The 21,852-nt window shown below is 47.4% G+C and overlaps 1 protein-coding gene and 1 long non-coding RNA gene across 13 annotated transcripts in view; one reads left to right on the top strand and one right to left on the bottom strand.

Moving 5' to 3' along the window:
• FGF1 (fibroblast growth factor 1) overlaps positions 1 to 21,075 on the bottom strand; it is a 95,872-nt gene extending 74,797 nt beyond the window's left edge. For 3 of the 12 annotated variants that reach the window (XM_070570508.1, XM_008519044.2, XM_070570519.1), the window contains exons 1-2: positions 20,621 to 21,071; positions 9,696 to 9,851 (exon numbers count right to left, since the gene is read on the bottom strand). Coding sequence is in view for 3 of the 12 variants with exons in the window: in XM_070570515.1 (XP_070426616.1) it covers positions 20,621 to 20,741 (121 nt within the window). In the remaining 9 variants the exon portion in view is untranslated. Of the gene's footprint in view, positions 1 to 4,926; positions 5,087 to 9,695; positions 9,852 to 20,620 lie in introns of those variants that run through there. The other 9 variants (XM_070570509.1, XM_008519045.2, XM_070570520.1 and 6 more) reach the window with 4 other exon arrangements.
• On the top strand, positions 8,946 to 17,484 carry LOC139075280 (uncharacterized). Its single transcript, XR_011525510.1, has 3 exons — positions 8,946 to 9,058; positions 11,524 to 11,721; positions 14,686 to 17,484. It is a non-coding gene; the product is annotated as an uncharacterized lncRNA (long non-coding RNA).
• Positions 21,076 to 21,852: the final 777 nt, after the last annotated feature.

The following is a 21,852-nucleotide window of genomic DNA, read 5'->3' as shown; positions in this document are numbered from 1 at the left end:
TCCCAAGGTGTAGCCGCCCTCCAAAGGCTTGGCTCATTTCGGGGGCAGTGCAAGGCGGGGAGGGTCAGGTCAATGGGTCACTAGAAACAACTAGGACATCGCCTTGGAAACGCTCTTCCTCCACTTGCACTGCCTGAATTTGGATCCACCCTGAACCAGCTGTGTATTAACCCATCAGGCCTCAGTGGGAGGTGGGGAGGCATCTGGGGAGGGTCACAGTGGGTCAGGAAGGGGTCCATCTCCGGGATGGGAGACCATCAATCTTCAGGTCTTGATGAGAGGTCTGACAACCCAGGGGAGCAGCAGGCTGAAAATCCATATTCTGGGCCTGGCCCCCATGGTGCAAGGATGGGCCAAGCTCAGTGCAGGGGCTGCCAGCAACCCCTCCTCCATACTGTGACCTGGACCCCTTCCCATAATCCAGCTCTCTGTGCTGCTCCAGAAGCCAAGTGATGTGCTCATGGTCACCTGGTGCAAGGGAATATTTGCAAACTTCTAAAATATTGATCCCCCCGAGTTTTTCCATATGCACAGCCACATGATGGTCTGGAGGGCCACCAAGGAAGGGGAAGGACATTAGCAAGCATCGAGACACACGGCGGGGGCTTTACACATCACCTTAATTAACCTCCACAGCCACCCCCTAGAGAGGAGCTCTTGTGGAGAAGGAAACCAGAGCGTGAAGAGGACCAGTTCCTTACCCAAGGTCGCTCACGGAGGGCGGGGGAGCAGCAGGCAGCCCAAGTGCAAAATGGCCTTGCTATTTACAGCCTTCAGCAGGCCGTCCCTTTCGTCCCTGCCGTCAATTTTCAAATGATTTAAACTCAAAGCCCAGGGCCAGGGGACGTGAGGCAGAATTTTCAAGAAGTCCATGCACTGAGGAAGTGCACGCCCCTGGATGGGTGGGAATCTCAAAGCCTTTTTGTGATGGAGCAAAAAGAGGCTGCTGAAGTCGACTCTTCTCTGTTTGTTGGAAACGTCTGCTGCTTAAAACTACTGCACAAGGAGCCCGTGTCTGCTCCACGCTTAAACTCTTTCAGGGAGCTCTTGCTTTCTTGGCTAGTGCTAGCTTCCTGACATGAGGATTTTAAGTGCTGAAAAAGCACAGGGTGATGATTGTCCCTGGGAACAAAAAAGACTGATAGGAGAACAGCAGGGCAGCGGGTGACCTTCACGTCCCAGGACCACGTTTTTTAGTTCAAATACATTCTTTAGCAGGCTTCCCAAAAACCTTGGACTGCAAAGCTTGTCAGTCGCAATAATAATTTATATTTTATCGAGCAAATACTATGTGCTTTGTGTTGGGTACGCAAATGTTTTTAATGCCCTACCTGTGTTGTCTCACTAAAGTCTCAAACAAGCCCAATGAGAGAACAATAACTAATGCCGATAAAATATGGTTTGCATACACTGTAGACCTCGCCTGTATTTACTCACACACTCCTGCGAAGAACGCTAGGGGATAGGGGCCATTAGTATCTCTATTTCACAGAAATGGAGCAGTTACATAACTTGCTCAGGTCCGTGTGGCTACTGAGTGCCAGAGCCAGAATTCAAACCCAAATAGTCCTACCCCGGAGTCTGTGCTGTCGACCATTAGACTACCCTACATCGGGACCTCAGACTGTCACTCTGGAATAATGAGAGGGTCATGCAAGAGATAGGTCAGAGGGGGAACTGTCAGAATTCTGGTCTCCCCTGTCAGCTCTCTTTCCAAGGAACTTAAGACTCTGCTTCCCGAGCCCTCAGCGAAGACATCCCAGGACCGGCCTGGGAGAACGGCAACAAGTTTTGCGGGGCCAACTGAGTGGAGATTTATTCCTTGGGAAGAGACTGTTCTGAAGTCGACCTGCATCTCTGCCACTAGAAACATCCCCATTATCACCTCAAACACGGAAAGCCCATGGAGGTGTAAGGAGGAAGATTTTCCTCCTACAACTTCAACACCATCCTGTCACTAAAGACCAAGAGGCTGGGCTGACCCAGCCTGTGACTCTGAACAAGGGAAAGGCTCTCTGGGTGCAGGCTTGCTGTGTAGACCCCAGGGAGTGCCTGGAGCGTTCCTTCCCAGCGTCTCCCAGTTATCGTTTCTAAAGTTGGACAGATTCTGAGGAAGGACGAGAAGAGCCTCATTTTCTAGAAGCTCCTCGTGTCCCCAGGGGCATTGGTGCAGCACTTTGCACACATTGATTAATCAGTGCAAACGGCTTCCGCTATTCCCATCCGACTGGTGGCGAAGGCGAGAGGAGCTGCTCCGTCTGCCTCCGTGGGTGCGAGGCCGGAACATGCTGGATCGATATCTCCTCCTGGGGGCCTGACGCCACCTGTTTGCCTCTGAGGCCCGTCAGCCAGAAGTTAGTCATCTCTAAGCATGAATAATACAACGAAGCTGGATTCTTCTGGGCTCCCAAAGTGAGTTTTTCTGAAGAGATGAAACTAAGCTACCTGAGCCAGAGGACCTGACGCGCAGCACAGGGTACTGTGAGGGGCCTGCCCCCTGGGTCCGGGGCAGATGCCCTTGAGGCAAAAGTGTCAGCTTTGCTTTCAGATGCAGTGCACCCCTTCGCAGAGCTGTGAGGAGCAACGGAGGGTGGGAGGTCCCATTGCTGTCCTTGGTCTTGGCTTTCCCACTGCCAAGATTGAATGATTCACACTGTCATTCATTGGAGCGATATTTATTGAGCACCTACTATGTGGCTAGGCTGTGTCCTAGGAACACAGCAGGGAATGAGACAGATGAGGTCCTGCCCTCATGAGGCTCACTTTAAGTAAGGAGGATGAGCAATAGCAAGTTTTCAAAAAATTGACAAGATAAGTACAGACTGGGATGATTGGCATGGAAGAAACAGATAAGATAGGGAGCAACAGGACAGATAGCCTCTTTGAGGAGTTGACAAGAGAGATGAGGCCTGAAAGATGGAAAGAAATCATCCAAGTGAAGAAATAGAGGGAAAGCATTCCAGGCAGATGGAACAGCAATCACAAAGTCAGGGAGGCAGGAAAAGGCATGGAACAGCAGAGGAACAGAAAAGACATCAGTGAGACTAGATTAGGTGGGGAGATGCGGGAGGAGTTAGAGTTGGGTGTCTTGCTCCCCAAAGAGGCCTCCTGGCTGCTTTCTCATCTTCCTGAGAATCACCTCTCTTTTCCAAAGTGTGCACCACTGGCCCCAAGAACGCATCCTTGCTTAGCCACATCCAGTCCCTCTGCTCAAAGGGAAAGGAAGGGAAATAGCTGTGTAGCAAGCAGGGCACATGGCAAAGGCATGGCGTTCAAGTTTACATCGGGACCCATTCATGGATTATGCCGACCACGGTGGGCATTGATGAGAAGTGTCCCAGGGATGGGATGCTGTGTGTGTCTGGTGACAGAGGCACCATGGAGGGCTGCAAACACCAAGATGGAAATCCCCCAGCCACAGGTCCGTCTTGCTGCTTCTTTCGTGTAACCATGAACAAGGCAAAATCTGGCTGCAAGCCCTTTGCACGCCTCCTTTCAGCTCTCTGTCCCCTTTCAGACCTGTCTCTGCCCACCTTACCCCCTGGTACCCTCAGGGAGTCCTCCTGGGCTTCCTGCCTTCACCTCTTTCCCCTTCACAACTTGAATCTCTGCCATCCTCCACAGCCCCACTGAGTAATTAGTCTCCTGAATGCGCACCCGCTCCTCCAGCTTCAGGCAAAGTACCCGAGGCAAAGGAGAGGTTATAGTTCCACAGCCTCTCTGCGTCCTTCAAATGATGCCAAACAAGGGGCTGCCTGGTCAACGCCAGTCTCAGCCTGGCCTGGCTGCCAAGCTGGCTAACTAACCTCGCTCACAGGAGACAACTGTCCCTATCTGACCCTTCCCAATGGCGCCATGACAAACACCTTGAACATGCTCTCTTGAGGGGGCACCGTGGCTAGAACACTGGGAAGTGACCTGGAACTTTACTCCCTGAAGGTGACGCAGCCAACCGCAGGTTTGGGAGCTCAAGAAGCCTGATGTCTTGCTGCTGAACCACACCGTCAGCATCTCTATCCTAACACGCCATTTGTTGAAATGAGAGTTTGCCTTATATAGGTTCACATCCTTCTCTGGCTTTCTATGGCTCTCAGCTTACGGACCTAAATTCTCAACAGCTGCTGTGGTCCAGTGCCACCCTGCCCCTTGGGCTCCCACTTGCCCTCCCTTCTTCCCTGCGTTCCAGCCACACTGCCTTCCCTCCACTCCTTAGCGATGCCACGCTTCCTCACACCATGTGACCGTCACCCATGCTCTTCCCTCCACCTGGAACACTCAGTCCTCACCCATTTGATGCTTGCCAGTCTTCCAGATCTCCACCCAAGCATCACTTCATCACTGAAGCTTTTCCAGACTCCCTGACGGGATCAGGTCCTCTGCATACACTTTCGCGGGACACTCAGGAGAGTTACTGTGTGCTTGATGTCGGTATCCCCATCTAGCCTCTAACTTTCATGAAGGTAGCGACTGTCACTTCCAGGATCCACTGCAGCCGCAGTGTTTTGCATGCTCCCTGGCACACAGGAGCTGCCCCACAAATAGGCCAAGGGAGCCTGAACCAGTCATTAATGGCCTTCCAGCATGCCCCCTCCCGCTCCTCACTCTCCTCTTTCTCCTCCTGCCTCCTTTTACTTTACTTTCCCTTCCCCCTTCCCTCTTCATCCTTTCTATTCATTCCTTCTTCCCTCCCAAGCCTTGGGCCTACCTGTGACTGCCGAGAACCCTGTTTATGCCAACAGTGAAGCACTCAGAGTTAAAGAAAAGGAAAAGTGCCACAACTTGGCATAATGGGTTGGCCTGAAACTAGATCACCCCAAAGTCAGGGCCCGGAGGAGGAGGCCTAGGAATCTGTTCCCACTATAGCAGTTTGCCAAGGCTGCCATAACAAGGAAAGCAGACCAGGTAGCTCAAACAACCGAAACGTACTGTCTCAGAGTTCTGGAGGCCAGAAGTCCAAAATCGAGGGATCAGCAGGGTTGATTCCTTATGAGGGCTTTGAAGGAAGGGTCTGTTCCAGACCTCTCTCCTTGGCTTGTCATGACTGCCTTCTCCCTGTGTCTCTTCATGTCTTCTTCCCTCTCTATGTGTCACTGTGTCCCAATTTCCCCTTTTTATAAGGACACCAGTCATACTGGATTAGGGCCCACCCTAATGACCTCATTTAAACTTGATTATCTCTGTAAAGACACTTTCTCCAAATAAGGTCGCATTCTGAGATTCTGGGGGTTAGGATTTCAACATATGAATTTGAGGGGGGATGCAATTCAACCCATAAAGCCTGCCTTCCACCCACCCATTGCCCCAACCCTTTTTGACTTTATTGAATGATGTAAAAATAGGGAAACACCAGGCCACATCATCTTCTGAAGAAATTATATGGGAGTCTGGGAACGGGGGTGGATAAGATAGGAATGTGAACCAGAGAAAGACATCCAAGCATGAGAAAGGAGGGTTGAACTGACAAAGAGCTAAAACCACTCTCATAGACTGGCCTGGAGGTTACGTGTCTGTGCTCTGGGAAACTTCTAGTCCTAAATTCATATTCCAGATTAGCCACTTACTAACAGTGGGGCCTTTTATCTCACTTGTAAAATGTGGATCATACTAGTACCTAACTTAAGGGATGGTTGTGAAGACCAAATGAGATAACAGCATGGAGGGCTTGACACTGCGCCCAGCACATCGTAACTCAACAGGCAGGAGGTGCGCTGTCATTGTTGTTATTACAAGTGGGGGTCTAGTCCAAGGAAAATGGCAATTCGGGAAGAAGGTGGTAACAAAGAAGTTAACTGCTGCTGATTCAGGCCACGTGACTCTGTGTTCTTGTTAACAGTAATGAAGAGAAGGGAACCAGAGCAATGATCAGGCCTGGGCTGCTTCAGCTGTGGCCTGTGGACCAAAGGCATCGGAATCACCTTAGCCCCACCCAGGAAACACAGAATCCTGGGTCCCTTAGGAAGCCAGCTAAATCAGGACTTCTGTGGGTAGCACCCAGGAGCCTGACTTTCTCACAAGTTCCGCTGTGATTCTTATGCACATTAAAGTTTGAAAACCCCTGGACCAGACCACAGGTCCTGGAAAGACAGAGATGAGTCTTGTCCATCAGTAACCCCCACATCTACACAGCCCTGGTGCAAGGTGGGCACGCCGCTCACACCTGTTCCCATCACCAGCAGCATTCCTTGGGTAAAGTCAGAAAGATGATTTTGAGCAATTATGCATAGATCAGATCTCTTTAAGTCGTGTTTTAAATGTTCTATCAAGAAGGATCGCATTCGCAAATCAAGTCTTTTACATTACTATAAACTTTACTGCCCCCAGACACTAAGTTCTGGGTTGTCCGTTCCTCCTTTCTCCACAACTGGAATCACCCAGACTTGACCTCAGGCTTAGCTCAAGATGACCTCTGACCTTAGACTTGAGGGGTGTAAGGTGCCCTGGCCCAGCATCCTCACTGTGCTTCTGTCTCTGTTGTTACACACCATTTCCTCTCTTCTGGGGCACCCTCCTCTGCCTGGTTCAGGAGAAGCCCACCTTGGCCCCGTGCCTGTATTCATGTCTTGTTCCTGAAGACCCAGTACCAAAGGCCACTGGTCCTCAAGGTAGAGATTCTACCATGGGTCAAGCTGGAGTCCTGTCATCTCTTGGCAGAGCTTCCAAATCCTGGCCTACTTTCTGGGTCTTCAAATACCACCTGTTGCTGAATTCCTGTCACCAAACTCCACCTGCCTCTCAGGACAACTCCAGTGATCCTTCAAAACACAGACAGCACACTGGTTAGGAGCACAGCCTGGGTGTGAAGCTTGGCTCTGCCACTTGCTATCTGTGTGACCTTGGGCAAATGGCCCAGCCCACTGAGCCTCAATCTCTGCAGCTGTGACAGCCCCTACTTCACAGCACTGTTATGAGATTTCAGTGAGGTCATGCACATAAAGCCAAGCACCATGCCTGGCACACAGTCAGGCCTCAAGAAACACTGGTAACTGGCACAGAAGCTCTTCTATTTCTGAGTGCTCAGAGAGACAAGCAAAACTCAACACCAAAGCGACAGCCCCTCCACGCTGTCCAGAAGGCGGCCCTAGCGGTCGCTCGTAGAGTATCACTTTGGACTTTGGAACAAATGGACTTATGGGCAGCCTTTTCAGAGCTCACCTTTCAATAATAATAATAATAGCAGCAAATACTCACATCATACTCACTATAAACCAGGCGCTGTGCTAAGAGCATTACTCATTTGATTCTTTCAACAACAAGGTTGGTACTTTATTACCCTATCTTACAGATGAGAAACTGAGGCACAAGGTTACCATACTAATAAGTGGCAGGGTCTGAATTTGAACATCAGATTCTGCCTGGTTGCAGGATCTATGCACTTAGCCACTAGGTTATGCTGCCTCCCTTAAATAGTGAATTTTAAGAGTCAAAATAACTACTGTTCCCTCCCTTGCCCTTCTCTCCCTGCAGGCCGCTGGCCCAGATGCTCGTCCTGCACCTATACCTTGGACTCCTTCACCTCCCGGCTGAGTTGGACATCCTATCAGCCCAGGCCCATTCTGTGACCTGCCCACCCAGGTAGGTCCCCACCTTTCTGTGTGGTTGAGTTGGGCTAGATCCAGTTAAATCTTGAGATGGGACACCTTGTCAGTACTTGAACATTTGTTGATTACCAAATCTTTTCTTAAGGAAAAATATTCATTCACCTACAATTTATGAGTCATCTGTAGGTGTGAGATTTACCTAAACAGGGTATGTCTGTGGCACAAATGACTACAGATTATTTTTCCAGTAGCCTAGATCAAGGAGTATCACATTAGTCAAGCAACACCCGTTTGATGAGGTAGAAGGGGTGTGCCTTCTATTCCACACGATCTCCTGACTCCTGGAAGCCAGCACAGCGGGGCTAGAAGCTCCATGCTCCTTCATAGTTTATTCAGGGTCCACAGAATGCGTGTCAGCAAAGTGAGCGTGCACACAATCTGACTTGGGATCAGACATCCCTTCACTAGGTGTAGACGGAACTTAGGGATGTCCATCCACCATCACCGCTGAAAATATTATCAGTATGGTTGGTGCTACTGGCCTGTAAAGTCAAACCACATAATCAAGTGATATTGCTTCCTTCAATCCTTTTGGGAACCAGGCAAGCCATGTATGTATATGTGCACACCAGATTTGGAAGAGAGTTTACAAGAAACTCAGTGTTTTCTCCCTTAATTTTTTGTGCATTAACTTTGCTTTTGATTTGCACATCCGCTTACGCAGACTACAAAAGGCAGGGTCACGGAAGAAAGTCTGCCAGCTGCCCGCAGCAGCAGATTTGTGATCTTCCCTTCAGATATACAATCTCAAAAGGGGAATTTCCTCGGAAGCCCTCAATGACCAACACAAAGAAAACAAAGGAAAAGAGAATTTGTGGCTGTGAATCAGTCTCCGCCAATATCCACACTCCTTCACACAGACAGCCCCAGGAAACGGCTGGTCAGCCCTTCACCAGACACTGCTTTGTAAAGCCAGGCCCATTTCTTTTCAACCCTTTGCCACCTTTGGGCTGGCTCATCCTTTCACAGAGCCTGGCTTCCCCTCTGCCAGGATGCTTGCATCCTCCCACTGGTGTCTGCGGAGCTAAATCATAAACAATTGCGTCCCTGTGTGAATGAAAGGGAAAGTGCCAGTCACCGAAGCAGAAAGAAAGGCAAAAAAGTGGGGGTGGATTTAAACAGCTAGAGAAAGCACAGAGGGTTTGCATTCTGCGGAGGCACAGAGGGAGTTCTTGGACCTGAGAGGCAAGATAAGGTGGGTTCCTCTTGGGTGTCTGAAAAATAGGCACTTGATTAAATACCTGAAATTCCCGCCCCAGCACCTGGAGGTCTGACTGTTTCAAGCACTCCTGTCTAGAAGCCTTGCATACTATGGGCATGTAATAGTGATGTGGGTGTGGCTAGCATAAATGCCAGAGAATGTGCCCAGTGGCTAGCCATTCCCGCTACTTCTCTGCTGGTGCCTATCTGGAGGGGCACTGAGATGAGGAGGTGATTTTCAAAGAAGATCAGAAAGCAAGGTAAGAAATAATCCAGGTGATCAGTGGGGCCCTCAGAATACTCTTAGATAATCCTATATTTCAGCCCAACTTCTATGTCAAATGGTTGATAAATCTAAGGTTCCCACCCAGTGGGCAGGCTATCCAAGGCAGCTGAATCTCCAGGCTACCCAGGAGGGTGACGTGACACATCAGACTCATCAGGCCGCAGCTTTGGGCTTCTGCCGAACCACAAGGACCGCATCCAGCACTTTAGTAAATGAGAACATTCTGCCCCCTCCAGTCCTCATGGCCTGGCAGTGGGAGAATGAAGATAATGGGGCAGCAGGGTGCATGATTATTTTTACAGTCTCTAAACTCTACATGCTATTTTTACGTGCCTGTGCCATCAGCCAGCCCTGCTCCCAGAGCAGTCTACAGCTTGCTTTGAACCCAGCAGAGGTAAGCATCAGGGTGTTCACTTGCAGGAAAGCTGCCTCCAGTGGTATCTGCTCAAATGTCTTACTGCCTTAACTTTTCCCAATTTTCTTTCCTCTCCAAGCAGCCATATACTTACACTGAGACAAACACACACACATACACACACACACACCCCCCCTCAGCTCTGAATGTAACCTGCTCTCTCTCTGTTCCCCAGAACAGATATTCTGATTCTTACCTGAAATGCTTGCAGGCTGAGGGCTGTGCCTCTCTGTCCAAGGGGAAAGGGAATCCACTTGGTGTCGTCTGCTCTGTGTTTGTCACTGTCACTGTGCTGCGGCTGCTTCCCGAGCAGCCCCAAGCCAGCTCTCTGAACCTCTCGGTTACTGCAGCTCTGTGTGGGGAGAGGGGACGGGCCGTGGCATGCACATCAGGTTGCTGGTCCGCCTCCAGACGCCATGCCACAGCCCCGGCTACCAGTCCCGCAGGCTATGTTGGAAGCAGGGAGGCAGGCTAGGGCTGAGAATGTCAGCCTCTAGGTCTCTCTGTGGCCTTGTTTATCAGCAGAGGGGACCTGCCTTTAGACAATCACCCACACTGACCCCACCCACCAGGATGTACAGAGAGCTCTAAATGCCCCTGACTTTGGACAGCCAGCAGCAGGCCTAGAGCTATTGGCCAGTGGGGAAGGGAGGCAGAGACAGCAGACAGCGGCAGCAACTATCCTGGGTGTTATTTTAGGGTGGTTTGTCTTGGGGCAAATGGCTAAGCCGAATGGACTACTGGCCCGTCTGAGCAGAATCCTGTTTACTTTGAGGCCTCAGTCACCAGGGCAACGGCAGGTCGTGGCTCAGAGACGCTCCTCTGGAATCAGAAAGCTGCTGGATGAAAGGGAGTCCTTTTCTGTTCTGTCATTTGGCATCCCTGCATAGGGTGTAGGTGTCTATGTGTGGCAGAGTGTGTGCGTGTCTGTCTGTCTGTCTGTGCCATTCCCAGAGCCAAGCCTTGCCCAGGGCATTTTGCAAAGCTACTCAAGGCCATGGCTATCCAGGTTAAGGCCAGGAGGGGCTGCAAAGAGAATATTTCTGTCATTCCTCACCAGTGGGCAAGACTGTTCCTGCTGAACCAGGAGAATGAACCCTCAGGTGAGCCCAGCTTCAGAGGTGGGGATTTCTTCAGCGGACCATGGGCATCATCTTTATGCCACTGTCGAGGATGTAGCAAGGAAGGAAGGAAGCTGCATGTACAAATAACTCTTTGGCTATAAGGTGGGGAATGAAGATAGACTGAAAGGATACAATCAGGAGATGTCTTTGAAGAAGCCAGATGGAAACACGATTGCTAGTTTCCTATCATTGATGAAGAGTCCCTCCTCATTATGCAGGCATTTGAACCTGGGAGGTGTGAGCATGCGTGTGTGTCTGTGTGTGCAAGCCTGCCCACCTGATGATTCAGGTAGAGATGTACAGATCGACCTCTGGGAACTAGAAATACACTTGGTGGTCTCTCTCTCCTCTGGGAAGGTGGAGGTGGAAACCTGTTCCCCAGATTGGTCATAGAGCACCCAGGGAGTCACTTAGGTGCCTCTGAAAGGAGGAGCCTCTGAGAAGCGGGTGCCCTGTCACAGGGACCTAGAGCCTCAAGCATCACATCGCTCTGATCATTGACGAGCAGCGCTCCCCTAAAAGGGACTTGAAAAATACAGAAACAGTGGATTTCCCAAACTTTATTAACCAGAACCTCCATGACCTGCCACTTCCACATATCCAAAGGTACTGACCAATTGCCTTTAAAAATAATAATCTTCCTGAGTATCTGAATGATTCCAGAGGGCCTTCTGAATCATAGAAAGATAAAAATATTTTAGACAATCATCTTCTAAATATTGGAGAATTGTTACGCTATCTACAGTATGCATGTTAACTCTTCTTAACCACATGGAATGAGAGATTTTCAAGTTGGGAAACACCCTAAAAATCCTGAGGATAGAGATGCAGCTGAGTGTCTCACCCAGGCTGCACCCCTAAAGTGTTCACTGTGACTAAAACCAGGTCTCCCTACCTCAGGTTAACACCCTTGAACCTGCCCACACTGTGTGGTTGACCATTCCTGGCAACTCAGCTCTGCGGGGCTCCCAGGGCCCTCTCTCGAGACGAGATTAATGACAGTCTCCTACAGCACCTTCCCTGCAAGCCGACAAGATCATCACGACACTCAAACGTGTCAAAGTGGGTGAAAGCACCTTGAAAACTGGCAATGCGAGTGTAAGTCAGTATTTTAGTTTCACTTCTCCCCATTACACCCAGTCGTGAAATGCTGTTAAAAACAAAACAAACCCACACAGCTTTTAGGCAAATTACAACCCCTAGCTACTGATATAAACTAATTACTCTACTACACATTGAGTGTTTGGAAATGTTACTGCCCAAATACTGGGAAATCATTAATCCTCGGTTCCCTAAAGTATTTACGGTAATGTAATTCCCCTTAGTGCTGAAACTTTTTAAAATTGCACTTTAACATCCATATTTATTTCAATTTCCATGTCAAGTGTCTAGATTTATCTTTTAAATAATATACATTCAGGTTTTTTTGAGCCACAAGACTCGATAATGTTAATGTTTGGGGCCCCACTGTTATTTAGCGTGGGAAGGCCCTGGAGGTCACCGAGTCTAAAAGTCTGGCCTCAGAATAGCCCTCCAGCTCGGGGCCAGGAAATAGTCCATGAAAATAATAGCTGTTGAAGCTGCTTATTAAGCATCCACAATACACTAGATCCCATACAGTGTATGTAACAGAGACCCTATCTTCCCTCCAAGCACTTAGACCACATTTAAAGCCATTTCTGCAGTGATTAAAATCCTATATGCAAGGCTACTAGCACTGCAGAGGGGTGGGTCCGAAAAAGGAAGAAAATGACAGATTTGGAGGACCAAGAAAATTCCTAGTAGATGCCTGGTAGATTCATTCACAGAGGTGTGGCCTTGGCCAGAGGCATCCTCATCTAAAATGTTGTGGCTGGTGCCGGAGGTGAGATTTTCCTTCCCCGACCTAAGAGATTGACTCACCACCGAGCACTTCAGCGGTTACTATTACAGGAAGTGGCTCTAAACCTCGTGTAAGAGCTTCGGAAGGCCGATAAAGGTAGAATGCGTTGTTTCTGTGGTTTTACTTATTCTGTTCTCGGTACTCTGAAAATCAGACATAAAACTATCACTATTTAACTGCACCAACTTGAAAGAATCAGTGCATGATAGAATCCGCAGGATTCAAAATGCTCCCAATAAATAAATTTTCTTCCTCTCCAGGCATAACATATAAAGCCTGGGCTTCTTGTCCTTGAATCTTGAGGCTGACATTCAATGTTTGCTTTAAAATTTCCCCTTCGTTCATCCTGTTTACATAAATGATAGGTGAAACACACACCAGACACACTGCATTTTCTTTCTAATCTCATTTGACCTTGTTCGGACACAACAAATCCTAATCAGCTGACAGGAAAAATCAGATGCTGCATGCCACTCGCTCCCCCCAGCAAAGTGTTTCCTTCTGTTTATGCCCAATCATGCAATTAAACGAAGAGCACGCTGGCCTCATGGTGAACCAGCTGCCAAGATGATGGAGGGGAGCCAGCTGACAAACAGGACACAGGGAAATGAGGCAGACATTCACAGGAAATTGTATTAGTTGCCCAAGGAGACTCGACAGCCACAAACATCACCAGAGCTGCAGGACAGAAAGGGGGTCCAGTGGTTCTCAAGTGGGAAGGTGCCTCGCCCTGATCCCACTGTAATGCAAGAACAGGAGCTCACCTCAATATGTCAGCCTGGCTCTCTAGCAGCTTCCAGGGAGGATGCTTGGAAAGGGTTATGCCCATGAGAGGTGGGCTTCCTCTCTCTGATATCGATCACCCATTGCCTATTCTATTTTATATTTTCCTCGATCTCGATTTTTATTTTAAAATATTTTATCTCTATATAAAAGTAATGCTTCATGCACATGATAAAATGCACAACAAACAAACACATAGAGACAGAGATTGGATTGGTGATTACCACAGGGGAAGGGGGAGGCAGGAGGGTGAAAAGGGTGATTAGGCACATGTGTGTGGTGATGGATTGTAATTAGTCTTTGGGTGGTGAAAAGGTTGTAATCTACACAGAAATCAAAATATAATAATGTACATCCGAAATTTATAGAATGTTATAAACTGAGGTTACCACAATAAAAAATTTTTAATAAATAAACAATAAAATAAAATATTTTATCTTTAAATAAAAGTAATGCTTCATGCATATGATAAAAATGCACAATTTAGGGCAAACACCGTGGTCGAGTGGTTAAAGTCCCATGCACTCCACTTTGACAGCCCAGGGTTCACATGTTTGGATCCCAGGGCCGACTTACTCCATCCATCAGCCATGCTGTGGTGGCATCCCACATAAAATGGAAGAGGATTGGAACAGATGTTAGCTCAGGGCCAGTCTTCCTCAGCAAAAAATAAGTAAACAAAAATTTTAAAATGCAGCAGCCAGCCCATAGCATAGTTGATAAGTTCACATGCTCCACTTCAGTGGCCTGGGGTTCTCAGGTTCAGATCCCAGGCATGGACCTAGCACTGCTTGTCAGGCCATGCTGTGGTGGCATCCCACATAAAACGGAGAAAGACTGGCACAGATGTTAGCTCAGCAACGGTCTTCCTCAAGCAAAAAAAGGAAGATTGGCAACAGTGTTAGCTCAGGGCCAATCTTCCTCACACAAAAAAAAATTAAAAATGCACAATATACAGAACAGTATAAAATGACCCTCACTAACCTCCTTCTCCCCAAAGACAACCACTTCTTTTTTAAATTGAGGTATAATTGACATAACACTATATTTGTTTCAGGTGTATAATGTAATGATTCAATATTTGTATATATTGCAAAACGATCACCACAATAAGTCCAGTTAACACCCATCACCATACCTAGTTACAATTTTTTTTTCTTGTAATAAGAAATTTCAAGATCCACTCTCCCATCTACTTTCAAACATGCGCTACGGTATTATTAACTATAGTCACCATGCTATACATTACACCCACGTGGTTTATTCATTTTATAACTGGAAATTTGTACCTTTTGACTCGCTTCACTCACTTCACTCACACCCCACCCCCCACCTCAGGCAATCACCAATCTGTCTCTATATCTATGAGCTCAGCATGTTGTTTGTTTGTTTTTTAGATTTCACATATAAGAGAGATCTTACGGCATCCATCTCCCTCTGTCCGAGCCATTCTACGCAGCACAAGGCTCTCAAGGTCCACTGGTGCCCCAGCAAATGGCAAGACTTCACTCCCTCTATGGCCAAAGAATATTCCATCATATATTTATACACCAGATTTTCCTTTTATGCATTCATTCTTTACTCTTTCATCCACTGATGAACACTTAGGCTGTCTCCATGTCTTGGCTGTTGTAAACAATGCTGCTATGAACATAGGGGTGCAAATATCTTTTCAAGTTAGTCAAAGATACTCACTCAACTTTTTTTTCTGGATCCTTTCAGGAAAAAAAAAAAGTCTTTATATACCTGAATGTGTGTATACTTAAGAGCAATTTCCTATGTGCAGTGTCCCGCATTGTCGGTTTGTTTTTCACTTAATAATAGGTCTTTGCACATTGTTCCAGTCCATCCAAGCACCAATATTCCCTGCCTGGATTAGTGCAATAGCCTCCGAGCTGACTTTCCTGCTTCTACCCTTACCCCTACAGTTCATTCCAGAGGGATCCTGCTAAAACATAAATCAGATCATGTCCCTATTTGTTCCAACTGTCCAGTGTTCATCCCTCTGCACTCCTCCAGACACACTTCTCCTCACGTGGGCCAAGCATGGTCCCACTTCAGGGCCTTTGCACTTGCTGTTCCCTCTGCCTGAAGTGTACGCATTTATTTTCTGCCCCTCAATTCTTTGCGTGGCTGGCTTTCTTATTCTGGTCTCATTGCAGACACCTCCTCCCTCACCACCTGTTCTCATCAGCCCCTCATCACTGTCCTTCACATCCTCTGCTTTCTTTTTATTCATAGCTCTTACTACTATCTGAAAATTATCATATTCAGTTTTTTGTGTTTTCTGTGTCCCCATACCACACACTGGAATGTAAACTCCACGGGGAGAGCAGGGGTTTTATCTGTCCTTTCACCATTGTATTCCCCATACCTAGACCAGTGGTTCTCAAACTTGAATGTGCATTAGAATCACCTGGAGGGTTTGTTAAAACACAGATTGCCGGGCCCCAACTCCAGAGCTTCTAATTCAGCAGGTCTGGGGATGGACGTGGGAATTTGCATGTCTGACAAGTTCCCAGGTGATGCTGATGCTGCTGGTCCGGGGACCACCTTGGAGAACCACCAGTCTAGACGACGCCTGCGCACAGTGGGTAGTGCAAATATATTTATTACATGAACGCATGAGTCTGCACCTAAGCATCTGCCACCTTCTTTGTATTGGCAGTTTTATTTCCACTTTATCATTTATTTATATTTATTGGCCTGTAAGCCTCCTCAAATTCTTTGTGACAGGAGGGCACCACATTTTTTTCAGCTAAAATGGTTTATTAGTTCCACTGATTTGTCAGCAGATAATTAAAAACCTAAAGTTTTCTAGGGCCAAGGGGAGCCAGTGAGAGTCACTTCTTGTTCTCTGCCTCAGCAAAATGTCAAAGCAAAGGGTGGTGCAACTCTCACTTGACATGTGGCAGAAAATGTTCCCAAGGAGGAACCACTCAGGCCTCCACTGTGATTGTTTATAACTTCCTGTTGGCTCGGATTTGGCCTCGCTGCATTGGAATGTACACAACTAAGCTACCTGGACGCCAGCTTACGCAATGTAGAGAGCCCAGTGGTTTTTCTGTGAGTCACAAAACCCCTTGAGAATCTGACAAGATCTAAACCCTGTTCCCCAGAAAAATAAACATACACACATACCCTCACACATTTTTTTTGCATTTAATTTCAGGAAGTTACGAGATATCCCAAGTCCATTCTAACCCCAAATTTAAAACCCCTCATTTAATAACTATCTATCTATTTGGCAAGAGGGACAAAAACAACCAGGATCCCCAGTTTGTTATTTAAATTCTTGAGGAATCAGAGATTTAAATGTAAGAAGACAAACTTTAGAGGAAAACACTAATTACCAAGATTTATAATCTTAGAAGGGAGAACGCTTTTTGAAACATGATTTGAAACCCAGAAACGAACATAGAATAGCGAGATTGAGTCCATAAAATTTAAAATCATCTCTATAGGAAAGAGCGGGGAAAATCGTCCTAGTTCAGACTCTGGGGAGACATCTAGGTACTCTGTCTTTCCATCTATAGTCTTTCCACTTGAATTGTCTGGGTGGCCTGTGGCCAGGCTCCGTGGGGACAAGACCTAAGCTAATCAGAGTGGACAGGGAGAGACCACATCCTTCAGTGAAGCCCTGTCGCTGGGTTCATTATTTCATTAGCCATGGTTTGGGTTTTTAAACAACTTTATTGAGATAAAATTCACATACCATACAGTTCACCCATTCAAAGTATACAATTAAGTGATGTTAGTATATTCACATGGTTGTGCAACCATCACCATTATCTAGTTTTAGAACATTTTTGTCATCCCCAAAAGAAACCCCATACACATTAGCAATCACTTCCCATTCCCCACTCCCACCAGGGCTAGGCAACCACTCCTCTACCTTCTGTCTCTATGGAATTGCCCATTCTGGTCATCTCATATAAATGGAATCATACACTCTGGGCTTCCTTCCCTTAAAAAACATAATGTCTTTGAGGTTCATCCATGTTGGAGCATGTATCAGAACTTCATTCCTTTTTATCGCTGAATAATATTTCATTGTATGGATATGCCACATGTCATTGATCCATTCATCAGTTAATGGACATCTGGCTTGTTTCCTCTGGCTACTGTGAATAATGCTGCTATGAATCTTTGTGTACAGTTCTTGTGTGAATATACGTTTTCATTTCTCTTGGGTCCAGCAGTGGTTTTTCTCTTAACGATTTACCCAAAGAATTTTACTTAGCCTATATAATTCTTTGGGTTTTAATTCTTTTCTATCATAACCTCATGGAGAAGCAAGCAGGCTTGGATTCTGAAGAACTCTGAGCTCTTCTAGCCCCAGTCCGGGCCTTTCTCTGCATCTATGTAATCTGGGACGTGATTCAATCTCTCTGTGCCTCGGTTGTGAGAACACCAGCTCTCTGACCTCTCACGGGATATTGTGAGGATTAATGACATAAATCAAACAGGATCTGCTCTTGAGAAGATGCTAACCCATATGATAAGATAGTGTACATCAGAGAAACAAGATCCCTGGGACCTTCATCGTCACCACGTGACTGCGTCAGCCAAGAGGCCAGTGGCTGGATGTTGAGGCACAGATATAAAAAATACACCCCATTTTCTCTAGATTTTGGTTTCCTTTGCTCTCCAAATCCTGAAAGCCACTCTCTGAGGAAGCCCTCTGCCTTGTCGCCCTGGAGCGGGAGAAATGTCAGGGCCATGCCTAACGACAGGCAGCCAGAGGAGCAAGCTTGAATTCTGAGGCCCACTCCCCAGCTAATGATTACCCGAAGACCACTCTACCCGCATTCAATCAAAGGCACCTTGCTCTCTACAGAGCCCAGAGGCACCTCCTTTTGTGAAATCCCTGTGCCCCTGACCTTCTTGTTGGCTCTGGGATTGGTGTGTGACCCCTCATCCCTGGGTACAATCTAATAAGGACCCCCCATAGAGGCTCTGGGAGCCCAGGTGGCAGAAGAGGGGTCTAAAATATCTGATTCCTTGTGCTCTGCGACCAATCACCCATGCTTCTTGCTCTTTAAAATCAGGCTGGAGGAAGCTCCCCTGATAAGCATGGAAATAATTAATTTAGTAGGGAAGGAGAAGGCAGGCATGCCTGGGTTCTCACTCTCATGTCAGCACTTACTAGTTGTATGATCTAGGACAAGTGTCTAAGTTTTCTAAGACTCAGTTTCTCCGTCTATGAAATGGGGATAAAAGCAGTATTTGCCTTGTAGGGTCGTTGTGAGGATGATCTGAGACAATGCATGTAGGGACTCCAGCATACATTCAGAGATCAATCAGTGTTTGCTATAGTTATTAAATTACTTTTTAAATCAGAATTAAGGACCTCAAGTCATCTAGCCATCATCTCGAAGCTATTTAGGCAGGCTAGTTTTCTATTGCTCAATTAATTGGAAGCACTTAATTGGGCACCTACTATGTGTTAGACACCACAGAGAGGGCTGGGGGAAAAAACCTGATTTTCCCCCTAGAAATATAAAATTCAAGTAGGGAGAGAAACTAAGATACGGGACGTTCTTAAAGAACATGTAAACAGTGAACTGTAATACTGAGAGTCCATGCTGATCAGGTTCAGCAAGGGAGTCAACAGAAAAGACTCGACAGGCCAGATAAGGCCTCAGAGGGGAGGCAGCACCGAAGCTGGCTCTTGAAAGGCAGGATGGGTTCACATCACAGAGCAGAGGGAGACACAACTGGGCGAAGGTGGAGGAGGAGGGGAGGGACCTGTGCGAGCACAGGCATGTTGAGGGCCCAGTGGGTCTGGGTATGGTGGGTGGCCTGGGGACGGAGCCAGAGAGGAGATTTCTGGGGTCTTTCCCACTATCAGTAGTCTCTAGGGATGACATTCCATGGGGTCTTTTAGTCACCTCTTCTACTAACAATTACCCTGCCTATGAGACTTGCTGTCACTAATAAATTTTTGTGGGCTTTAAGAGGGAAAAGGAGGAGGAGCTATGTTGGAGGCACTTTGACTCTTAATCTAGACCATTGCAAAAAGAGCAACACAGAGTGGCAACCTTGACCTTAGCCATCCTGCATCCAGCCCCTTCTCCTAGGACTAGCACCTTAATTGTCTTTGGGGACCCAGCCCTTCCTTGCTTTCAGTTCATATGGTTTTGCATGGGGATGGCTACACTCCTACAGAGGGATGGGCACAACACCCATATTGGTTCAGTGGGACCCTGAAACTCAAGCTACAACAGCTGAGAAAGGGAAGTGGCTGTTCTTGTAGGGTGGCTGTGCCAGGAAGATGTCAGCCTGGGGCTGCTGGCAGCCATCTTGCCACCAAGACAGGTGATGGGAATAGAATGATACCGGGATGCAAAGTCAACAAATAGAGACAGAGTCAGGATGCCATTGTCTGAGCACCTGGAACCCACCATACTAAAGCCCTGGCCTTTTTTTGCCTAAGTCTAGTCAAACTGAGTTTCAATCCATTGTCACTAAAAGAATCCTGACTTTATTCAAGTAGTTATCTTGTTCCCACCAGAATCTTGCTGGCTTCTTCTTAGCATAGATATTTGTAGTCCTAGCTAAGGGGCAATGTGTGTCAAGGAGCAATGGTACACATGTGCAAGCGATGGAGACATCTATACATCCTCCTAAATAGGCCCAGGTACATGTCGTGTGCGTGCTTGGGAGTGCAGAGACATCAGAAGGGAAACCAAGACTCTGCAAAATTTTTCTCTCTTCTTCGTCCTTTGCCTCAGTTTACAGAGCAATTCTCCCCCAAACCCTTTATTTTACTTCTCTTGTTGTCAACCAAAGAAAGGAGTTCTTGGACCTGTTAAGTATATTTTGTAGGGCTCTAAGAAGCCAGGAAGAGAGAGAGAAGAGGCTGTGGAGAGAGGAAACCTTGCATATCCCATTTTTGTTGTTTTCCTTTTGCCCAATAACGAAGAATCAGCTAGCATCCTTTAATTTATTCCCTATTTCATGCAGGGCATTTTAAAACTAAGCATTAACTCTACTGTAATGGGATTTGTCTAATGATTTCCTGGGAAACGTCCTCTTGGAGCTCAGCAAAGATAATTCACTTGGTAGGAGACACTTCCTGCTTCCCTGCTAAGAGCTAGACCTACCCAGTTCTTTCTGGGAGCAAACAGGCCTCCGAAAGAGAGAAGGGAGTACAGGAATGTTTTAAGCTAGCATCCATCACATAGACTCAAGCCTGCCACAGAGCCTGATCAGGGAGGAGAAGAGGAAGAACGGGGGTGGGGGAGAGCATTCATGCTGAGCGCAAGCACGAAGCCAAGCAGAAAGTCCATAGAAATCCGAAACCCCTGGAGAAACCGATGCACTCACCTCTCTGCTTCGGCTGTGGGGCACTGTCTTTCTGGGGCGACGGCAGCTGCATCAGCCTACAGCATCCACGCTGTCCTACCCAGACCGCTGCAGGCAGGCTGCTGCAGGAGGGAGTTCCCATTCTCCATCAGAAGGGCGTGTCCTTCCACAAAAGGAGGCAATGCCCTTATTCCCCTGGAGTCGAGGCTGTTGGATCTGCTTGTCCTCTCTCTCCTGCTCTCTCTCTGGTGTGAATGGAGCTCAAGGGAGCCCCAAGAGAAGGGCTGAGTGCAAACCACACACCACACCCGCCCTGATACAGGTTGTCCTTCCAGCCTTGGGGAGCCTGGGGGGAGGCAGTGGAGTGTGTCGTGAGGCCACCCTCTTGGGGCCCTCCCAGTGTGGCTGATGCTGGTACCCACAGAAAGCCCAAGGACAAGCACTTGCATATTTCTTTCTCCCCCTTTCATGTGATCTTATTTTTGGACTGGACACAAAAGCTATTTGCGGGCTGGAGAGCTGCCAGGTGAAAGGGCAGTTCTCTCATCCAAGCTGTCTCCATGCCTCTCTCTGAACTGGTCCCTGTCACCTTTCCCATGTAAGGCAGAGGGTGGGGGTCTTGCTCCAAGCCTTACTTTTAGTGTATCCCAGCAATTTATCCAAATTACCAATTCTTTTTCAATCAGTTCATCCCCACCCTTTGAGGTTTCACAGAAGATAAATGTAATGAGAAGAGTCATTGCTTTTATGTCTGAGGCTGGTGGTCATGTCATATCTCGACATACGTATGGCCGTCACATACACACTACTTTAGACACAGAGACCATCTTACTAACACTAGGCTGGGACCCCCCAGTCCTGGAAGGCACCGTGAGCAATGTTGAGGAGCCAGGCTCTAACGTGGAATCACACTGATTCTGCCTTCCTCCCCTGGCTGCTTCTGCTTCTAACTCCTAGGTTTGTAAAATTTAAATAGCTTGATTTGTCACCTCTGATTCTTCCTCTTCAGATGTGAATGGCAAATTTTGAAACACTCACGCCTGACAAAATGACAATTCAGTATCATCATCTTCACCATCATCACTGGTATTTATTGAGCTCTTGCTAAGAGCCATTCACAAGCGGAGCGCTTTGCCTGCATTGTCTCATTATTCTCCCAACAGCCATGTGAGGAAGGTAATCTTGTTCCCATGTGACAGCCAGAGAGCAGAGGCTGGGAAAGGTGGGCTTACAGAGCAGAGAGAGCATCTGTT

This window comes from Equus przewalskii, chromosome 13, assembly GCF_037783145.1.
Source record: "Equus przewalskii isolate Varuska chromosome 13, EquPr2, whole genome shotgun sequence".
In the NCBI taxonomy this organism is placed as follows: Eukaryota; Metazoa; Chordata; class Mammalia; order Perissodactyla; family Equidae; genus Equus; species Equus przewalskii.
This window is presented reverse-complemented; position numbering and strand designations above follow the sequence as displayed.